This window comes from Mytilus californianus, unplaced genomic scaffold (genome assembly GCF_021869535.1).
Source record: "Mytilus californianus isolate M0D057914Y unplaced genomic scaffold, xbMytCali1.0.p SCAF_6, whole genome shotgun sequence".
NCBI lineage: Eukaryota > Metazoa > Mollusca > Bivalvia > Mytilida > Mytilidae > Mytilus > Mytilus californianus.
In genome coordinates, this window is record NW_026262712.1 from 37,017,961 (window position 1) to 37,041,418 (window position 23,458).

The 23,458-nt window shown below is 31.5% G+C and overlaps 1 protein-coding gene across 12 annotated transcripts in view; it reads left to right on the forward strand.

The window, feature by feature from the left end:
- Positions 1 to 4,441: 4,441 nt before the first annotated feature.
- Positions 4,442 to 23,458, forward strand: part of LOC127706182 (kinesin-like protein KIF21A) — a 122,384-nt gene continuing 103,367 nt past the window's right edge. For all 12 annotated transcript variants that reach the window (XM_052210620.1, XM_052210629.1, XM_052210628.1 and 9 more), the window contains exons 1-3: positions 4,442 to 4,752; positions 10,685 to 10,864; positions 22,946 to 22,988. In XM_052210620.1, the coding sequence (XP_052066580.1) occupies positions 4,697 to 4,752; positions 10,685 to 10,864; positions 22,946 to 22,988 (279 nt within the window). In that variant the 5' untranslated portion in view covers positions 4,442 to 4,696. The remainder of the gene's footprint in view (positions 4,753 to 10,684; positions 10,865 to 22,945; positions 22,989 to 23,458) is intronic.

Below are 23,458 nucleotides of genomic sequence, written 5' to 3' on the forward strand. Positions count from 1 at the left end.
ATGTAATAGATCACCCAACCCTTCCCTAAATTAGAACAGTATGTTGTGTTTATCTATGTTCGACGAGTGATAATGAATCCACAAATAACAATTAAAAAAAAAGAAAGGTTGTATGATTGCCGATGAAACAACTGAATCAACCATAAAACACAGTTTCATTTGTTCTTGAAAACATTTGAAAATGTTGAGGATTAACAGTTTGACCGATAGATTTTGAATTAAGACGAGACTGGTGTACAACACGTTCTACATAAGCAACAGCATATAAACACTCACTTTGTGGTATAGATATAAGAAGATGTGGTAGGAGTGCCAATGAGACAAATCTCCATCCAAGTCACAATTTATAAAAGTAAACCATTATAGGTCATTGTTGACCAGGTTTCTTAGAATGAAAAATGAAACTAGAGAAATATAGCAATACTAATTTGATCATGATCCTCAGTTGGTTCCAATTGGCACTTTTTCGAAAATCTTCTTACCTAAAACTGAAAGGCGAAATATTTTGAAACTTTAAGTGTTTGAGTTGGTTGATTCATTGCGAACTGTACTAACTAATGATGTAAAGATGGCAATTATGGTTGCATTGGTGGCGCAATAGTTTCCATGCATTGAAGCCTAAATTGAAAATAACATTTTATCTTCTTGTCTGAAACTACAAATATTTTATAAAATTCAGCAGGCATGATGAATGGAATGCCTTTATAAGTTATTCCCTTTTGGTTCCAGTTGGATGTAAACGCTGCTGGTAGCGGCAAGCTTTGACTCTGAAACTACGAGGTGATATTATTGTCTGATACATATAAATTTGACACTTATTTGTACTATATCGCGGAGCCGCATTTTTAACATGCTAGTTCACATGGTCAAATGATGGCAACGTCCACAAGAAGCCATGTCACCGCCTGACCTACCTTATCAAGTTTTAATTATTGGTCAATATTCCGACATTCTATGCCTACTTTTAAATCATGATTTCGTAAATACCCAGGGAGCAGAACAATTTTTGTTTAGTCTTTGGTTTTACCTGGTAGGAAAGAGGAGGGCGACAAGCCTTTGGGATGTGTGATATAGGAGTAAAAAAAGTGGTAATGTGGTATATATGGGGTAAGATATTGAGCTCTGGAAAAAAGAAGGAAAATAAAGGCAACAGTAGTATACCGCTGTTCAAAAGTCATAAATCGATTGAGAGAAAACAAATCCTGGTTACAAACTAGAACCGAGGGAAACACATCAACTATAAGAGGAAAACAACGGAACAACAGAAACACTGAAGTGCAACAAAAACAAACGGAAACATACATAAAAATGAACTATTTGATAACAATTGTCATATTTCTGACTTGGTACAGGACATCTTATTTTAAGAAGAAAGGGTGGGTTGAACCTGGTTTTATGGCTAGCCAAACCTCCCGTTTATATGGCAATGTTAAAAAATATAGCTAAAATGACAGTACTACGTGACAGAAATACAGCACAAACACACGCAAGAACACTCATCACAGAGAAACGCACAAATGAATAATATAATAGTCGATACAACAAGTAAACCGCAGAATAACAACGAACATCTTCCATTAACGACAGACAGCACAGGACATCACAAACAGTGACGTATTTTTGTAACGCATATATAATCTTGGAATTCATACAATTAGACATAACACATTATCTAACCGAAACCACAACAGAAACATCATAAATAAATACATGATTGTTGGATGTATAAAATACCGAGACACGTCGTATAGCAATGCAAATTTACACTTGGCAAAACAGTCATATTCGGGAATAGGTCACGTTCGGTACTTAGCAGACAGACGACACAGATGTTAAACCACAATCTGAGACGTGGTTTAAATGTCATTAGTTAGTTTAGACACAGACACATCGTATAAATCAACCAATACATGATGGTGTCCATAAAATTTACGGAGTGTCATTCTTAATCTTTCCTCCTGATAACTCTGTTGGAGCAGTTTCTGCGTAAGGAGCACACTCCTGGATATGAATTCCGTAAAGCGTGAACATGCACGAGCATAACGTATCAATTGAGATATGTAAACACCATACGACGGAGCAGAGGGTATGTTACTACATAAGAAAATGCCTGTACCAAGTTAGGAATATGACAGTTGTTATCCATTCGTTTGATGTGTTTGAGCTTTTGATTGTGCCATTTGATTAGGGACTTTCTGTTTTGAATTTTCCCCGGAGTTCATTCTTTTTGTGATTTTACTTTTTACTGCTGAGAAATGGGAAATTCATTATTGGGAAGTTGAAAAAGTGGTAAAAAAATTACCCAAAAAAGCGGAATTTGGGAATTGAGCACCCCTGTGTCACCCCCTCAAAAAATCGAATCCATGACACTCGAGGCGGGCTTGCTGCCGTTCAAATGGGCGCATTACATTTGCGCGCATTTGGGATTATTTTTTTTTACGCTTTCGCGCAGCTTTTGATTACATTTGCGCGCATTCATTTTACAGGTAACAAAGGTTAAATAAAGATAATTCATAATAAATATGACTATAGTAATAATGAATTTGGAACATATTTGTAAATTTAAATCATATATTTTTCATATTCAATTCTAAAAAAATATACAGCGATCAAGAGAAATTCAGCAATGACTTAAGACATATATACATGCATGTAACTTAATTGTGAATATATCAGAGTAAATAGTATTCTGTTTCATAATCTTACCGAATAGTGATTGCTTTTTCTATTAAATAATTTAAGTCAGTTTGTAAAAATGCGTCAAGGTACACACATGGAGTTTTGTTTGTCAGAAACAAAACGGTGGAAAAATCATTAGTGTAAGATGGATTTAGTTTCCGTATTGACAGAAAACTTGAGTCAGGGGATATCTCATGGCGATGCACTGTAAATAATTGCAAAAGGTATTTCACCAGATTCCTTATTTCCTCCAAGTCTATGGGCATCACTACAGTCAGCAGAATCCAGGCGTACTACAAACGGCCCAGAATCATTCCATACTTACTACAATGAGCAATTTTATTCAACACATCCATGTATTTTTGTGCATGTTACGACATGTAAAATCAGTACTTTAAAACTTTAGATTTATTATGTTTTTACATTTTTACCTGTATATATTTCCAGGACTAAGTGCTTGTACTCAATAAAACAGACTTATCCTGCTAGAAAATATTAGTTAAATAAATTAATACTGAAGTATAACCTACCTGTATTTACCTGAGTTTACCTGTAAAAGAATGCGCGCAATGTAACCAAAAGCTGCGCAAATGTAATGGTAATGCGCGCAAATGTAATGCACCGGTTCAAGTCCATCGAGGAGTTTAAATTGAAGTATGAAATTTAGAAGTTATGAGTTTTGAATCGTTTAAGACCTTGCTTACAAGGCGATACTTTTAACCAATTTTACACAAAGTTTCTATATGAAAATAAGGAGATGTGGTATGATTGACAACTGGGACTATTATACTATTAGTATAATAGTCCCAGTTGACAATGAGACAACTATCTACCAAAGTTCAAAAGAAGTGGATGTAAGCAATTATAGGCAACCGTACGGCCTTCAACAATGACCTGCAATTTTCTGTGGTTGTTTTCATGGAGAATATGCGGTCTCAACTAATAAGCGACAAGAAGAATTTTAGCGACACGAAGCGCCAAGAAGCGACAAGAAGACAAATTCAGCGACAAGAAAGTTATATGTTGTACACAAAATATGATATCTGTGGGACTTTTTGTTATTTGTATTCATGATACGAAAATTGCCGACTGGAAGTCTGAAAACCGTCAATATTTGTTAAATCTGAATATAGAAATATACCGGTATATGTTGTACACAGAATATGATATCTGTGGGACTTTTTGTCATTTGCTTTCATCATACGAAAATAGCCGACTGAAAGTCTGAAAACAATATTTATTAAACCTGAATATAGAAATGTACTGGTATATGATGTACACAGAATGTATTTAATTCATTAAATCCACAAAATAATGATTTAGATGTTCCTGTAGCAGCTCCATTTTATTAATTGTTTCTTGCAAAAATCATCCGCAGATGTGTTTATATTATGGTCTTCCCGTTTGAATGGTTTTACACTAGTAATTTTGGGGGCCCTTTATAGCTTACTGTTCGGTGTGAGCCAAGGCTCCGTGTTGAAGACCGTACTGTGACCTATAATGGTTTACTTTTATAAATTTTGACTTGGATGGAGAGTTGTCTCATTGGCACTCATACCACATCTTCTTATATCTATTATAGGATCTAAGAATATGATTTGAATGCATAGACGGGAGAGCAAACTGAGTAACTCTCAAGCGGGAAATGTGTTTTTATTATTATTTGCGTATATGATCGTATATGTTCGTATTCGTTTTCGAATATACAGCGCGAAATTTCTTCATTCTATATTTAGAGTTATCTCCACTTGGATTCGTTTCCGCCAAACGATGTCACTGTGAACAAGAAAAATAACGATAGGAGGGTGAAGATCGAAAATTTGAATATTTTTTGGAATTGTATATTCATTATTTCTAAAATGTGTCATGTAAAATATTAAGTGCCAATAATGTGATCGACCAGGAATATATTACCTGCCGTGATGTACGGCTGAAACTCTTGGGATTTAGGTGTGAAAATGGGTTGGAAAGATTAAATTTTTTGTAAGCAACAAGTTAAAAAATAAAATTCTGAAAGATGACAGAGAAGAAGGAAAATAAGGAAGACGACAGTAGTGTCAGGGTAGCTTTGAGGTATTAATTAATTACGTAATAATTTCATGTTGTTTTTTTTTTTACATCGAAATTGTTCCAAACAGTCATGACAGTGTACAATGACCAATGTCAAATTGAAATTATGGGAAAGCCACAGACATGATATTTTGGTTTCATCCCTTTAATATAGACCGGGCATTTTAATTAATAAAAAAAGTGACTGTGAGACATGCACAGCCCTATGCCATCCCATCTGGTTTTGCCAAGTAAAATGTTTCATTCATACATAGCTCTCGAGAAAAATGTAGTCATGACAATGTTCAGTCCCAACACTACTTTCATGTCATGTACACACTTATTGCAGTATGACATCGTATACACTCCTTATTTGGTGTCTAGGATGATAATATACTGACATGTCAGTTTCTATTTGAAAAAAAATAAACAATGGATGCAGACAATTAGCAATTAGCATGATTAGAGATGCAAACAATTATATTGATGCTAAAATTTACATGCTACAGGGTAGTCCAAATAATTATATCTTGAAAGGCTATTTCAATATTTTGCTGTTACAGGAAGGCGTCAGCAAAAAATTAATCTAGCCTTTTAAGACATCATAATTATTTGGATTAGCTACAGGGATGCAACTGTATAGCAATATGGTGCATTAAGATGAAAAATATGCACAGTGCGAAGACACATCTATATATGCTGCATAGATCATTGTTACAATGTATATATGTTTTGTGGTTTGGAACCAGTAATTTCATTTTCAAGCTTAAGTAGTATACATGCACCCATCAATTGTATAAATCAGAGAGAAAAAAACACAAAAAGCTAGATTTGATACAAAGCTGTTGTAGCCAGATTTGATACAAAGCTGTTGTAGCCAGATTTTTTATCTTTGAAACTTACTATTTGTGTAATACATTTGTACATGTAAACAATGGTAAATTTGCTGTGAAGTTCACTGTCAACACTGGCTACAGTAAACTACATGTACTATCAGCATCCTTGTCGTTAATTAAATATCTGTTTAGAACGAAAAATCATTGCAACCAATGTTTTTTTATTTGATGGCTGTCTTTAAGACATGATCCTGACCTATGGTGCCTCTATGATAATTGTTAGTAACTTAAGTACATGTAAGTACATACATGTATCAGCAGTAAGGTACAACATGTACAAGTAATGTCATTTGCATATATAAAATTGCACATCTGTGAATGTAGCTTATCAAATTGTTCAGTGAAGCTTTAAAGTTGCATATTTTTACTGTGCATACAGTGTTTTAGACATGTATGAACTATACATTTGTTTTATTATGTACATGTATTATACCACAAATGTTAATTTTTCATCTATATTATATATTAGTATACAGGTATATTCTGATATATATAGATATATGAGCAAACATTTAACATGTTTAACAGTCAAACTTCTATGTAAAATTGTTGTTAAAATGGTGAATGCAATGACTGAGTTTTTTTATTATTTAATAAGGTACACAAAATGTAACCATGGTAACTGGTATAACTGGACTGATTTAATTATGCCATAGACCATGTAGACCTACACATGTGTATACATGATCATGTACATAGGTACAAATATACACAGCTATATATATATCTGAAATTTCTCTGTAAATGTCCTGTGATTTGGTACAACATTGTACAACATGCAACTTCTTTGTTCAATCTTTTAAGTGTCAGATTGAAGTTTAAACTCATTTTTTTACAGACATTTGAGTTAAAATCTAGACTATGAGAACATACATGTATAAACATCGCAGTACACTGATATGAAAAATTTGCAATTGTGAAAAAAAATGTATTTAAACATGTTAAATAAGAAATTTCAAAAATCAGTATGTTCCTTTGTATACATGTATGTAACTGATGATGGTGTAAAGTGGTGCAATTTTTGTTTGGAATTGTAAAACATGATTTAAAAAAAAACATAAATTCCATCATATTTTATAGTATACGATAAAACATTTTTATAGATGAATGAAAAAATAAATTACAGGTGCAGAGATTGACATCAAAAGATTACCTCACCTGTGACAAAATACAATTTGACAAGTATACAATTTTTAGTATGTTATATCATATTTTATTTAATTTTTAATAACGATAGATGATACATGTACCATACATGTAACATATCATCAAGAAATTATTAAAAATACAATACATGTAGTTCATGTATCATAAAATTGCATATGTTGGGTCTAATTACAAATGTACTGTCATGACTGTAATATCCTAATGGAGGTTTGATAAATATTGATATCTTTTAAACAGGATCAACGCATATATTGTATGCTGATAATGTACCACAAATAGTGCACATAGAAAAAGTGAACATTTTGTTTTACTAGCTTTATGTAGGCATTAGACATATTATTTTATGTCAGACAATACAAGACTTAATTATCTACATGCACATTTTGTACATGTAAAATGATGGAAATTTTTAGGTGTTAGCCCAGCCAATATTTTACAATTTAGGTTATTTCCATTCCTGTCTGATGTGTATTTTCTGTACAATTTACATGTACATGTATGTAGTGTACATTATGTTAAATAAATTATTATATCAGCTTGACATTCAAGATACATGTACATGTACATAGACTTTTTCAGATGAGTCTAGCGACTTGTAATTTTTGACCATGGTCAATTCCAAATTTTTTTTCCTGGTGGTCCTTGAAGATCCTCACTATTATTTCTATGTCAAAATACCAAAATTGTGTCAGTCCTTTGAACATATTGGTGGTCAAAACCTTCGGACCACCTCTTTTCGAGAACTCTGACTAGAAGTTCCTAGATATAGGTACGCTACATTTGTGCATACACATTTTGTTTTACAAGATCTTTTTGTTCCTTTTTTTTTTCATCTAAGTGGCAGATGCTGAAAATGATGTTTGGTCATACTCATAAATATTACATGTATGCCAGTAGCACATCAAATTAATTTATTTTAGGTATTAATGGGGTTTTTTTTGGTACATGTATCATACATGTACTTGTATTTAACATGTATAATCTTAAATTTCTCAAGGCTTAGAATTATTTTTATGGCATTTAAATCTCTGACATACAGTATGACATATATATATTTTTAACCCTCAGGCTCTAATAACGGGAGTACATTATATATATATAATTAGTACATTTGTACATTTCATGACACATATTAATTGGTAACCAGTGGTTGAATTTTTTAATTGAAATTACACATGTATACTTGTAACACTTGAGCTTAATAATCATCTTGCATGTAGATGCACCAGTTGTTTATACACTTAACAGTTTATTTGTAAATAGAAATCTTAAGTCAGTGACATTGTATTGCTCCTTATATGCATATAAAATCTATTTCTGTTATGCATCTGTTACAGAGGTATGAATTAAGTAACAGTGACTCAATATTATGTCATAAAATATCCGATATTGACATTCCATCACTGTAGATCTTGATTTAATCAATATCAACCTAGTCTATTAATGAAAGTTCTCTTGTAATTTATAGAGCCCTGATTTTCCATGCAGTATAAAAATTGTATTTTCTCTGCTATATATTTAGACTGGTAAATCTGTGTATCAGAACTTTAGGATACAGGATGATAATTAGTAGGGACCCAGTTGTCCACTCTCCTTTTTATATTGTCATGATAATCTATTTGCCTGGACTATTCTCATGATTATTCATTTAACATTACATGAATATTTTTTTTCACATTTGTTAATTTATATTTTAAAATAAAATGTAAAGGAATCTGGGGCATCTCTGCTAAGGCTGCTTGACAAATATTTAATTCCTTGGTATGCAAATACATTCTTGAATCAGGCATGAAATGATACATGTATGATCCAATGTTCTTTGTCAGGGTATTCTCAGTCTTTTATACACTGATGACATGTTTGGGAGAGAGATCTACTGATCATACCGATGCTAAACAGACACTGAACAAAAGTGTAGCACATTTAATTTAGCTTTAGAATCCAGGCTTGATAACATATTATTGTATTGGTCCTGGGATTTTATGGTAAATTTATATTTATGAGATAGCCAAATTAGCAATTAATTCATGAAATCGAAAATCATAAGCATGTATTTGTAATCTGGATGTTACATTTACAAAATGTATACATTAATAGTCTTTGCAGTCAACCAAAATCATGACAGTGAGCAAAAAACTTCTCGTGAAGACTAATGAATGAATATGGCGCTTGCATAAGTAGAAATTACAATGAATCTTGTACAAAAATGGATTGATTTTAAATTTTCCTTGCTTAGGTTTTCTTGATCAATAAACCACATTGTTAAAAGCAGACATGTAAATATTAGCTGGTGTCGTAGTTATGTAATGAATGGGCTTAAAAGTACATGTACACTTAATTAGTCATCTTAAACACAAAATGTATGTATTTAGTACATATTTGAGTAGTGAAGGACAAGATCTTTTGAGATATTCAGAAATAAAAAAAACTTTCCGCTCAAAGTGGCATTACAAAATCCTTGTATGAATAATTTAATTCTGGATGTAACACATCTTCTGATTGGCTGAAAGGATGTTGTTTATCAGCTCATAGACTTAATTTTGTCATGTGACCATAACATCATCGACGTTTTTTCATGATTTACTCCTTAAAAATGGAATTTAGAATTAAATTATAAGGAATGACTGTAATATTTTTTCTGTCTATTCGAAATAACCTCAAAAATGTGGTGCCCACTTTTAAATAACCAGCTACGCGGGTTATTCAGTATGCACCACATTCTTTATTTTATTTCTTCATAGACAGAAAAATGTTACAGTCATTCCTTAAATAAAATGAAATGTGGAGTACATTTATACACTAAAATGATGCAGCATTCTAACAACAGAAACCATCTCCATAATAAAACCATACACTAAATTTATCCACCTAAGCTACTTTATTTCTATGGTACATATATTTGTACTTGGTACTTTTGTTAGACAATGCATGTCCAAACAAAAGAGGCAAAAATTTGACTCTGGGACCCTGCTCACACTAGCATTTGTTGGATCGATCTAAATTTGAATCAATCTAAATAAGATCAGTTACTGTTCACATTATCTTTAATCCTAACGATCTCTATCAGTCTAATCTGAACCACTGGGTTCACACTACAAGTAAAAATGCAATCGATCTGACCTAATTATCTGTGAAAAATTTTGTAAACACTGTATATAGATAGAAATATTTAATCAAATTAATATGTTGATACATACGCTTGCAAAAAAATAATGGATGAAGTTATTGTTTCACTTGAATTACAAGTTCAAATGTTGCTTCTGCTGTTCATATATTTTTCGTTAATTTTCAGCACTTTTATGTTGATCATCCATTTTATAATAAATTGCACATGTAATTTTGCCACCATACATGTGCACAAATTATTTTCGATTGAATCAAAGTAGTTTACAATGTAGATTGATCTGTGCATTCACATTTTAGATTGGTTCAAACTGAACTACCTCTTTTGGTTTTTAAATTTAGACCGATTCAAGATCGATTCAAAGCATTTACATTGGGCTTTAATTGATCTAAAGTGAACCTATCTAGTTTAGATCGATCTAAATGTCCAAGTGTAAACAGGGTGTAAAAATAATACACCTAAAGGTGTTAATGATGATACTCTACATGTGTACACTTTAAAAAAAACTGATAATTTTGAACTAAAAACAATGAAGAAATATCCTCTGTCAAACAAAAATATTGAAAATTGGATGACAAGAAAATATTATACAATGGTCAACCAAAAATATTGACTTGGCTACCACTTGAAAAATTTGATTTCCATCCCTGAGTATGTTGAGCTCTATATTGCTAAATGCCAAAGGATTGCTATCTCTTTGACATATAATAGCCTTCATGTACATCTTCTGTTACCCATATGAACTGTATATATTCATTAACATTTTCAGAATCCGTCCCCAGTTGGCGAGAGAGAAGATAGACATGTGTCAGATATGCTCCACCGTACTACCTGACGAAAACCAAGTACTACTGGGTAAAGATAAAGCATTTACATTCGACTATGTGTACGACCTTCCAACCAAACAAGATGCCATTTATAATTCATGTGTTCGAAATCTTATTGATGGGTAAGTGAATAATATTGCATTACTCAGAAATCAAACTTATCGGGAAAGTTTTTGAAAGAAAATGTAATTTCACTGCAATAGTTGTAAAAGTTTTTTTTCAGTTTGTGTTTTTTGAGCTGTTCATTTTAAAGGTAGAGCATAGTTTGGTGATATTAATGTTATTACCTACACATCTGTACTGCTTCATTTTTGGCCCGGTTGGACAAAGTCAAAAACCGGCTTATAATATGGTGATGTCATGAGAGCAGTTGGTCGGGGAAAAGTGGGTACCTAGTTTGTCTAACCAACTCCTCCTACAGTTTTATTTTTCAAGGCAGATCCCTGAAACTTCACAGAAAGATTGCACTTATATATATATTTTGAAGTTGTGCATCTGCTATTAATATTATGGGATATTTTGAGGAATATATTCTCATATATTGTAGCTATATAGTAGGTTTAAATTTTTGAATAATTTGGAAGTTTCACGGATAAGCATTTGTTAAGCAAGTAACTGGCCAACTCCATTACTTTTCTTTGTATCAAGTGCATCCTGTAGATTCATTATTATTCTTGGGATACCAATTTAGAGTTCTTGGGTATACATGAACCACAAATATAACTATAAAGTATAATTTTTTTATAGGCCTGTATGCAGTCTTTGGCAAAACCATGAAATCGAATATTCATGAAAATACAATTTATCCTCAATCCACAAAATTGGTAACAACGAAAAATAATTGAATCCACAGTATTGCTTTTCCATCAAATTACTGAGACAAAAATTTCAATTCTGTACTGAAGAGACCTGTACACATAGTTAAGTTATGCACCCAAAATTTAACATAAAAGTTACAGCTAAGGATATATACATGTATGTTGCATTGTTAGTCAAATACTAGAATCAGTTCTACAATTAAACTTATCTTCAATTCTCATGCTTTTTATCTCATCTGTCTTAGAGCATAAAGCAGGTCTAATTCTAATTTCTTTCTGTTTGATTTAGGAATAACACACATGTTAATTTAAAGGCTATCCACATGTTAAACCTTACAGATAAATATTTACATTTACAAGTTTAAGAATTTAGTTAAGATTTAGTTTGGGTCAGTGATTAGAATACACACCTGGGGAGGTTTGTATAATTGTGTGATTGTCTCAAGCTTATCTTAATGTAGATGGTAATCCCTTTAGCCTTCTCTGTAGAAAAATATTAGTTGGAATGAAATGTTGTATACATAGGAAAAATATTGAGGTCTGTGGTTTGAAATATTGTTGAGCCAATTATTATATCTTAGATGAATTTTGTTTTAACCTAGAGTTCGAAAATCATTATTCAACTAGGAGTTAATTACCAATTTGGTTGGGATTTGAAATAAATAAAAAACCGCAAAGATACTAAATCATGAGGTGCATAAACTCATATTGATAACAGAAAAATTAGTCAAAAGAAAAAAAAGATAAAAAAAAGAATTTGAACAACTAATTGTTGACTGAAGCAATACAAAGGTACCTGAAGATTGAGGGCATCCATTAAGCTGGTGGACCATTTCAATAAAAAATAATGTATATGTCTGTTTCTGTAAACTTTTCTCTTTTGTGCAGAAAACCTAAATAATCTAGACAGTATTATGTAATGTCAAATGGGTCTAGAAATTTGTCTGATTAACCATTATATTGGACCTCATTTCATTATCAACAACAGTATGTGCCATACATGTACTGGTTCATTATAGTTTATATTACAACTGGATCATACTATGTTCAGATGGAGTTTAAGGTAGAAACCTGTAATTAGATAGGGAAGGTTTGATTATCTTGTTTAAATTGGATGCAGTTAGCATGGTTAGTGAAAACTAAGCTTTAATTAAAGTGAATAAAATTGCCTTACTTTTGTATAGGGAAAGAAAGAGTTTTATTTTGAGAAAATGTAATTTTGTCTTGCCTTGACGGAGTCAAAAAGCGAGACATTATTATAATAAGACTACGGTATGTTGTTTCCAGCGTCGGCTGCAGCAACAATGTATTAGTTTGTGATTAGGTCTAGTTTACGTTGAACCACTAGTGGTAGGTCAATGATATTTGGTATGCACTTGTATTAGCATTGGCACATGCTGACATCTCATTTCCATGGAGATTATTTGGCCCTGCCCCTTCAGTCATGGTCTATTGACTTTGAAACTTTTGCTTAGTTTACATGTATTAGTTTGTGATTAGGTCAGTTCAAGTGGAACCATTAGTGGTAGGCCAATGTTAATTGGTATGCAATTATATAAGCATTAGCACATCTTATTTCCATGGAGAATATTGGACCCAGCCCCCTCAGTCATGGTCTATTGACTTTAAAACTTTTGCTTAGTTTGCATACATGTATTAGTTTGTGATTAGATCAGTTTAAGATGAACCACTAATGTTAAGTCAATGATATTTTGTATGCAAATGTATTGCCATTTGCAAGTCTCGTTTCCATGGAGATAATTATAGCCCCACCCCCTCATCATGGTTCATTTACTTTGAAACTTTTACATAGTTTACAAGTGATTGTTTATGTTTAGGTTTGTTTAAAGGGAACAACTTATAATAAGTCAATGGTATTTGGTATGTAGTTGTATTAGCATTGGTACATCTCATTTCTATGGAGATTGTTTAGCCACATACTTTCAGTCATGGTTCATTGACTTTGAATATTTGCATAACTTACATATTAAAGTTTTTAATTTCAACATTTGCATTATCAAAATTACAAAAGGCGAGACATCTCTGTGTTAACAGTTTATTAAACATTTGAAGTGTTAACTTTCTAAATTTACAATACAGAGGAAACTAGGGAGAAAGAAATTGCAATATTACGATATTATTTATAAAGATGACAATGATAAGAAATTATCTATGATGCCAGTTTTCAATCTTGATCCTTTCAAAACAGAATCAATTGAATAATTGAAACATATACTGTGGATTCATTTATTTTCATGGGTACACATTTTCTGTGGGTTTAGGGAACATTGTATTTTTGTGGATATTTGATTTCATGGTTTTGCCAAAGCCTGCATACAAGCCTACAGAAAATTTTTACTTCGTTGAACATCTAAATTCATGGTTCACCTGCACCCTCGAAATACACGAAAATTGGTATCCCACAAATAGTAATGTATCCACAGTAGCTAATTTTGTATTGGCTGCTCCTATGGTTGTTAACTTCTATTCATTTGCTCTCTGATGAAGAGTTGTCTCAGTGGCAATCATTCTACAGTACATAGACCTTGTTTTTTTTATATTATCAGTGTTATAAATGCTCATTTTTATAATTAGGGCCCCGCCGAATGGCGCACGCCCTATAGTGATCAGTCTGTTTGTCCGTCCGTCTGTCCGTCCGTCAATCCGTAACAAATTGTGTCCGCTCTATATCTAGAGAACCGTTATGATTTCAAAGTTTATACTTGACATGTATATTAACCAACACCAGAGGGTGTGCCATAATGTATGTACAACTTCCTAGGTCAAAGGTCAAGGTAAAAACTTTGGTTTTAGTTGACAACCCCATGTCCTATGGTAAAGATCGTGTCCGTTCTATATCTTGAGAACCGTTATGATTTCAAAGTTTATACTTGACATGTATATAAACCAACACCAGAGGGTGTGTCATAATGTATGTACAACTTCCTAGGTCAAAGGTTAAGGTCAAAAACTTTGGTTTTAGTTGACAACACCATGTCCAATGATAAAGATACAAATTTTTTACCACACATTATTCACAGCGGGGCCCACAGAGATGGCTCCCATCTCAATGATATCTAGTTTTGACAAAAACATACATTTCTGATGTAAAAATTTATTAGAACTTTTAGTAAGTTGTGTTTTTAAAATTGACATGGAAGTTTATATTTTTCCAGCAACATTGTTCTACAGTAAATTGAAGGTGTAATTTTTTGGGGTGACTTTTATACAAGTATACTGTATGTCATATAGATCATGGTATATATAGCAGTGATAAGACTTAGGACAGGGATTGTTGGAAATATTGATGCCTTTGTTTTCTTTTCCTTCTAGATCAATGACCATAATAATCATCATAAAGTCTTTGATCCCAAATGACAGATAAAATAGATTTTGTTTTATATATTTATTGGAAAATTGGATTACATCTAGATCAAACATACCTCCTCTGATCAATAAATTAATAAAAAGCACTCAAAACAAATTATTAGATATAATTATAGAATATTGATATGGAAAGATTTATTCTTTTTGAAGAAATATTTAACATTTGTGGACGAAATATGATTCTAACAGCCATTAGGTTTAAAACCTTGTCGACCAATCACAACCATTTGATGTCAACTTTTGAAAACATTTTCAAGAATATTCATTATAAGATTCTGAAATGATAAATTGTTTACACATCTGAAACATCAATACGTGTATCTTGAATCTGAAGATAACCTCATTTAGTAAATATGAATAAATTAAGGCGACAGTAGTTTTTGATGTTCAAATCTCGTATAAAATGAGCCTTATTCAATTATTACATAAAAGATCATTTGAAACCTTGAAATTCTTTGCATTATTTACATAATGTACTATCCTGGCCTACAAAATTGTAATGAAATTTAAATTGGACTTCTGTGGTGTCACTCTGATTCAATATCATTGAATACATGGAATATGAAGACATGATTACATGTGTGAAATTCAATAACATTTTAAACAGTATGTTTTGTCCTTTTTCATCAAAAGGAAGCATTTATGCACCAATTTCACAACTTTTTCATTAACTATGTGAACATTTGATAGAGATATGTAGAATTTGATGTAAGTAAACTCCAGTACAGAAGGATATAATATATTGTCTGCATTAGAAAAGCTGTGTTTTTGATGGTTTGCATAGGCTTAGGGATACACTCTTTGAGGCAACACTGATAGAATAAGCGAGACTTAATAATTTTGAGGAAAAATGTAGATACATGTTCAAGTACCAAGAGGTCAACTGGTACCAAAGATCATAAGATGAGGAAAGACTGATGCGCATGTTAATAGCCAATAGCCGACAGAAATATCAAAAACACAAAGTCAAACAACATGAACAACAGTTCACAAAACACTTCACAAAACACTTCACATAAAGATGGACAACACACACATACATGTATATGCATGTACTATAACCAAACAAATAACTAGACTGTTCTTGGAGGCTCTAGAAGGGTTAACAGATTAGGCTAAACTTTTAATACCTGAAAACTTAAAAAATCTTGATTGTGTTTTATCATCATCACCCTTGATTTGTTTTCTTTACACATGTATATAGAAATGTATGTATTTAGTTATAAAATTTCACAAAGTTAAAGGATATAAAATTTCACAAAGTTAAAGGATTTAGATTTTGTGTTGCAAAGATTTGCATTAATTTTGATCAGGATAACAGGATAACAAAAAACCCAATTGATACAAAAGTGATTTAAAAAAAAATTTGAATCCAGGCATATGTATCTCAAGCACATTTATAAAAGAATACCAAGATTACAATTAGGAATTTTTAGATTTATGCCTTTGAAAGCTAATTGTTTTGCAAAACAAACTTACGTTATTTCTTATGTGTGTTGTATCATGAAGCCTTGTTTTGTCAAGAGAACATTATTGTTTATTTATATATATATGTGTATGGGTATATAGATATAAGAAGTTGTGGTATGAGTGCCAATGAGACAACTCTCCTTCCAAGTCAAAACTTATAAAAGTAAACCATTATAGGTCAAAGTACGGTTTTCAACACGCAGCCTTGGCTCACATCGAACGCAAGCTATAAAGGGCCCAAAAAATTACTAGTGTAAAACCATTCAAACGGGAAAACCAACGGTCTAATCTATATAAAAAACGAGAAATGAGAAACACTTATGAACCACATCAACAAACGACAACTACTGAACATCAGATTCCTGACTTAGGACAGGTGCAAACAATTGCAGCGGGTTTAAACGTTTTAATGATACAAGTACCTGTAAGTTAACCACAAATTCGGAAGTATTTACATGTTACACTTAGACATGAATGTCAATTTTGTCAAAACCACAAAAAAAAACCAAACTTATATATCAACAAAAAAACTTTTCTGACCATCAACCCATAAAAAATGATATCAACAAAAACACATTAGCTATATAGATCTATCATGCAATATTGCCAATGGAGAACTAGATTTGATATGATCAATTACTCCATTTTGATAATGTAACATTATATTAATTATTGATCATATAAACAATTTATGATGTATTGATAGATACATTACATCAATTTAACGAGGCATACCTATCTATATTGTATCTGATCAAGCTGTCGCCATATTACAAATGTAATTATAAAACAAAAGAATGCTGTACTAGCCAAAAGAAAAAAATAAGAAGTCAGTGCCCTGAATTGTAATTTTCAATTTATATTTAATGCCAATGAAAAATTTGATAAATAATTGAAATTTTGTTATAAAAATCTAAGCCTTCTTTACAAAGCCTTATTAAATTTTTGTGTGCTAAATTTTATTTGGGGCTCTGCACTTGCTTTGATAGCTGTGGAAGAGAATTAGCTACAAAATAATATTGAGTAGACAGAATGATGTTCAAAGCTATTGTTTCTTTCAATTTGCAGTGAGGGACCTGAGTCTATGATCATGACTAGTTATTGTAAGAAATAGTTTGGAAGTAAAGTGGAGATTTCTTTCACAAAATCAAAAGTCTTGGTGTTGTCATGTCTTTGTACATAAGTACATGTACATGTATTTTTACTTACATAATTAAATCAATATGTATATATATACAAATATGCTACAAGATCCTCTACATGTATGTTGTATTACTGTAATTAGTAATAACATGTACATGTAAGCCTTTCTAGTACTAGTAGTTCATCAGCTGAAGGCTTATATAACTGCATGTACATGTATAAAAATCTTATAGGTTTGTTTATATAAATTGGGTGTGTAATATCTTACAAGGAACATACGCCCTCAGTAGTGACTTCTAAATGTATCAGTAATTCAAATACATGTTTATATATATACTTTCCAGTACTAGTAGTTCATCAGCTGAAGGCTTATATAACTGCATGTACATGTATAAATATCTTGTAGGTTTGTTTTTATAAATTGGGTGTGTAATATCATATCACAAAGAAACATGCCCTGAGCAATGACTTTACGTAGGGTTCAATGCTAGTTAGTGGTTTGTCGTAGGTGTGCCTTACGGTTGTTGTCATGTTATGAAAGGTCAGCGATCCATGCTATGACCCAATCATTGCGCTATTATACTGAGCTGACAAGATCGTTAAGATAAATTCGGGTTGATTTAATTCATTTGTCTTGTTTGACAATGTAAGGTTGTTACACTTCATTACAAAGAATGCTACTGTTATTAAGTAGTACAGTTAGGTATTGTTCCTTAAATAAATGTAGTGACGAGGGATCCAAATAAACCATCGGGTGTCAGTGCAAATACAAATGAGCGGAACAAATTATTTGGATATAGTCATTCTGTGTTCATTGCTTCTCTTAAAATGTATTCACACTTAAACAAATAAATACTTTATAAATTTCATTCACAAATCTCAATGTATAATTTTCCAACTCTTAGGGTCTTGGCTCAGGTTGAGTTTGTCATTTTCCCAAACCATAGGGGTTGTTGGTATAGACAGGTCAATACTTATTATTGGTCCTCTAACCTAACCCGTTTGAATAGTAACAGTCTGCACTGTTAGCCACTAGTCCTATGCACAAGACTAGTAATACTTTATTCGGACTAGTAAGTATTTGCAAAACTTTGTTTAGACACATAAGAAAAATGTCAGAATATTGTTCTTTATAGACTAGTAGTTGGAAAAGATTTCAGTGCAGATTGTAGTCATAAAACTTTCATCTTTTTCATGATAAGAAGTTATGCACACCATACAAAAAATCAGAAAAAGAGGTAGTCTCATGCAGTCAGTATTTATGCAGAATCAGAGGAATTTGCGTTTGTTTTGGATTAGGAGCTAGGGGGACGGGGGACATAACAAAATGAAGTGAGTGAAGTAGAAGCAGAGCTGTATTGCATCCGACTGATTATGTTTATCTTTTAAATGATGTTCAACTATGTACATGTACAAGAACCTTCACATTATAAATTGTAAAAACTTCTAGAGCCCTCAGTGTGTCAGGTTAATGAATTCAACAAAGATGACCAAAGAAATATAAAAATAAGGAGACATGGTATGATTGCCAATGAGAGACCTATCTGCCAAAGATTAGCATGATCAAAGGACAAGTATGTTTTAACATCTACACTAGTACAGGTCACCATAATAAAATACCTTTATAAATTACCAAAACCAATAAAAAATTATCATTTTATTTCAACACTTTCAATTAATTAATACACATTAAAATGTAGAAGTGTTAAAATTTGAATGTTTTTGCTGGTCAGAAAGGCGTTTAAAACATCTTTTAATAACCTATGCCTTTAAATCCCCTCATCCTATTTCCTGGCGAAAGTTTTTTTTTTATCTCTTTGGTTGTTAATCCTATATACATGATCTGATGATAATACACCATCGAATGTGGGTGACCCATCATAATTTGACATTTATATCTTCACACCAAATAAAGCTGAAGTTAAAAGATCAGGTCTTAAAATTTCTGAAATGTTATCTCCTAAGAAATGTACATATCATATTTACGTATGAAATTAACATCATACATAGTTATGAGATAGCTACGAAGTTGTGATTGTCATTCTAAACACTTTCCTAACCTTCCTTCCATTGATAGAGGATTACCCTCAGATGTATAGAAGTATTATGGGTTAAGGACTCCTGCAGTGATTTCATCTTTTTTCCATTTAAGGTTAACTTGTATAGAGAGAAAACAGTTCATTCATCTTGTATAAGTATCATTTAACAAGTTCAAAGCCTCCTATGCCATTGAAAAAAAATATGAAAGAGGGAAAAAGTTAGGCATTTTTTTTTGCATATTTGTTCTTGTGTGCATATTTACATAAACTAAACATATTAAATAAAATGAACTGTAAGAATTTTTGAAAACTGAATATAATTTTGTCAGTCCTTTACTTCCTAAATGCAGTAAAATGCAGTTTGTTATTTAATAAAAATATCAAAATATGTCTTGTGTTATATACAAAAACTTTTAGTTCTTTTACTTCCTAAATAAAGTAGCATGCCGTTTGTTTCTAAATAAAAATATCAGACACTCATCCATCTCCAGCTATAGATTATATTTTTAGACCAATTCAGAAGAAATATATATGTAACATTTAATCTTGTGGTCTGGCCACAAAGAATCATTAGATATTCTAGACAAATCATTCATAATGATTAAATAGGTGGACCCCAGTTTACTTGTGAGACCCTGAAACTATTGCTTTTAAAAAAAGATATTTATTTATTTTTACAGCACAAATTATGGTTGTCGCCAATGTTCAAGACAAACATTTCATAACTTCATTACATCCTTGAAATTTCATTATTTCTTATCCTACAAATAAAATTCATTACAGAAAATGTATAGTCGTCAGTTTATTGAATTATTATTTGAAATTTTAAGCATAAACATAAATGTTTTGATGGGAGCTCATTCAAGGGTAAACACCATTTTCTAAATATTGACACAGAAATAAAAGTAAGCTATCAGCCAGTCAATCAGACCTCAATTTTTGTTTAATTTTCATTCAACATTTGTACAAAAAGAAATGGTATAACAATTGCAGTTTTTAGTTCACTACACAAAATGACCGTTAATAAAGTATCGATGAAGGCACTTGTTTGATTTCGGTAAATTATTTTAAATTGATCAGGGATTTTAAGTAAGCTGAACTTAAATCTATAATGGTTTAGGTTAGGATCGTTAAAAGTATTTAAAAGACTTCAGTGTCAAATTTTTAATAGCCTAATTTTGTGAAACCTACTTTTGTCTTGTATTTGATCAAAAGATAAAATATGACATGTTTAAATTAAATGTACTATAGTGTGACTCAAAAGTGTATGTTTTATGGAAAATGATCTATGTATGTTAATTATATATAAGGACAAAATAAACAGTGTATGGATATTGAAACATACATGTACATGTAATTGAGCAGGTAATCGAGGAAATGATTACAATTGAATGAATAATCAAATACACAGACTGTTATCCTCTCTGAACTTTAATCAGGAAATTATCACCAAATACAATTTTAAATATAAAAAAAAAAAATTATGGAACCAGCTGTCCAATTACATAAGTTCAATAAACTCGGTTTAGGTGATAGAAAAAATGTTGATTGTTTGGTACATAAACCAGGCCCTTAGTTTTCTCATTTGCATTGTTTTACATTTGTCTTTTTGGGGACTGTTATAGCATTACTATGCTGAATGAGTTTCTCATTGTTGAAGGCCATGCAGTGACCTATAGTTGGTCTCTGTTGGAGAGTTGTCTCATGGGCAATCATGCCATATCTTCCCCTCAGTCTGGTACTGATTTTCGTTGATTTCATGAGTAAAGGTTAACCTCAATTTAAGTGTTCAACAAAATACTATATTTTATTATACAATGTAAGCTTGTATGCAGAATTTGTTTAAACCATGAAATCAAATATCCCTTAAAATACAAATTTTCCACAATCTACAAAAATAGGAACCCAACAAAATGATTTGATGGACTTAAGTCAGCTGACAATTGTTCTTTTTAATTTAAAGGTCAAGACTAATTTAATTTGTACTTAACTAAACTATTTTAAGTAAAAGTCCAAGATAGCATACAAAATGTTCTGAAAATTTTATAACCTCAAACATTAACATGCATTTGAACCCTGCTCTCATGCCAGTCATGTATTAATGGAAAATTGTTAAATAATAAACAGATTCTCAATGTAAAATTGATCAAGAATAAAAAGGTTCTCAATCTTTGACCAATGTTTGAATATCTTAGGAGATGTGAAGCAAAAAGATTAATTACTGGTGTATTAATTTGAATTAAAATCATGTATATATCTATGTGACATCCATGTAGTGTGTTTTGCACTTAAATCTGTCTAATATCTTCCTGTTACCTTGGTTGAGTACATGTAAGTGGAAAGTACTCAGAATTATATACTATGGATATTTTGACTTAATGGTACTGTTGGGTAAAGGAAAACAAATTCGTCTACTAGTCTTTTAACATTATGGCTTTTTACTGTAAAAGTCATGTTACATGGGTAACTGTATGGGTCAAGTCTGTTCTTGATATTGACAAAAATGAACTTATGGGACAAAGGAAAGTTCCTAGACAGCATCATACACATGATACATACAGTTCATAGATATAAGAATATGTGGTATGAGTGCTAATGAGACAACTCTCCATCCAAGTCACAATTTGTAAAAGTAAACCATTATAGGTCAAAGTATGGCCTTCAACACGGAGCCTTGGCTCACACCGAACAGCAAGCTATAAAAGGCCCCAAAATGACTAGTGTAAAACAATTCAAACAGGAAAACCAACGGTCTAATCTATATAAAAGACGATGTATGTTTTTTTTCAGGCCCTGTATATCTATATTAGTAAAAAGATATTTTGGGTATTTGTCAATGAGCCAGCAATGCTTTATTACTTCCCATACTGACAGAGTTTGTGAGTTGCTTGTAATATTAAAGTGCCACAAATAAATTCAAGTTATAGATAAAGGTTCTATCAGTAGGCTATTTAATGTCCTACAGAGCAACTTAATACTCTTAGTCAGACCGCAGATGAATATTGATAAAACTAAATTATTTTAATCCTAATTGTAGTTCACAAGGCCTGATGTCTTTTTTCCATATATATATATATATATATATATATGCAATCAAAACTTGACTTATTTTAGATCCTGACAAAAGAGTTTTCTAACAGGAATTTACTAACTTTATGTAGCAATTTTATCAGTCAGTATTGACCTAAACATTATAAAAATCATTGTGTTTTTAAATGTTTAAAACATTAATTATCTGTTCTTTTGATCTTGTTGATGCTGGCTTTGATTACAGGTGATAAGTTCTTTGATCTTGTTTATTTGTTTACAATGTTGTTAATTCTTTTGATGTTTTTATTTTTTCCAGGTGTTTTGAAGGTTACAATGCCACAGTTTTTGCCTATGGACAGGTATGACATGGTTATATATATATATATATATATATATATATATTATATTATACACCTAAAATTGAGTCACTGGTTACCTCCCTTGAAATTTTGACATTACTTTATTATTTTTAACCTCAAATATTTTATAATATGCCTTTGAGCCAGAGATGTGAAACAGTTGAAAAGCTTCTGTCAGCTGAATTTAACTCCAGTATTTTTATAAGAAAATATATTAATCAAGTTGTGTTAAAAGTGAAATCACAAATTTTTACCGCCTTTTCACAAATTATCTTACAGAAAAAAAACCTATTTTTTAGTCACTTCACTTTTCATATGCGTGGCTCTTCTATTAAATCCTCCTAACTTCATGCTATGAAAGCAAAGAAGGCATGTCAATAAAATTTTCAACTTACAATTTTTGTTTATCAATTTAAAAATGTTCAGTCTTTAAAGTATTCTTTAATGTAGGAAAAATATCACTTAATACT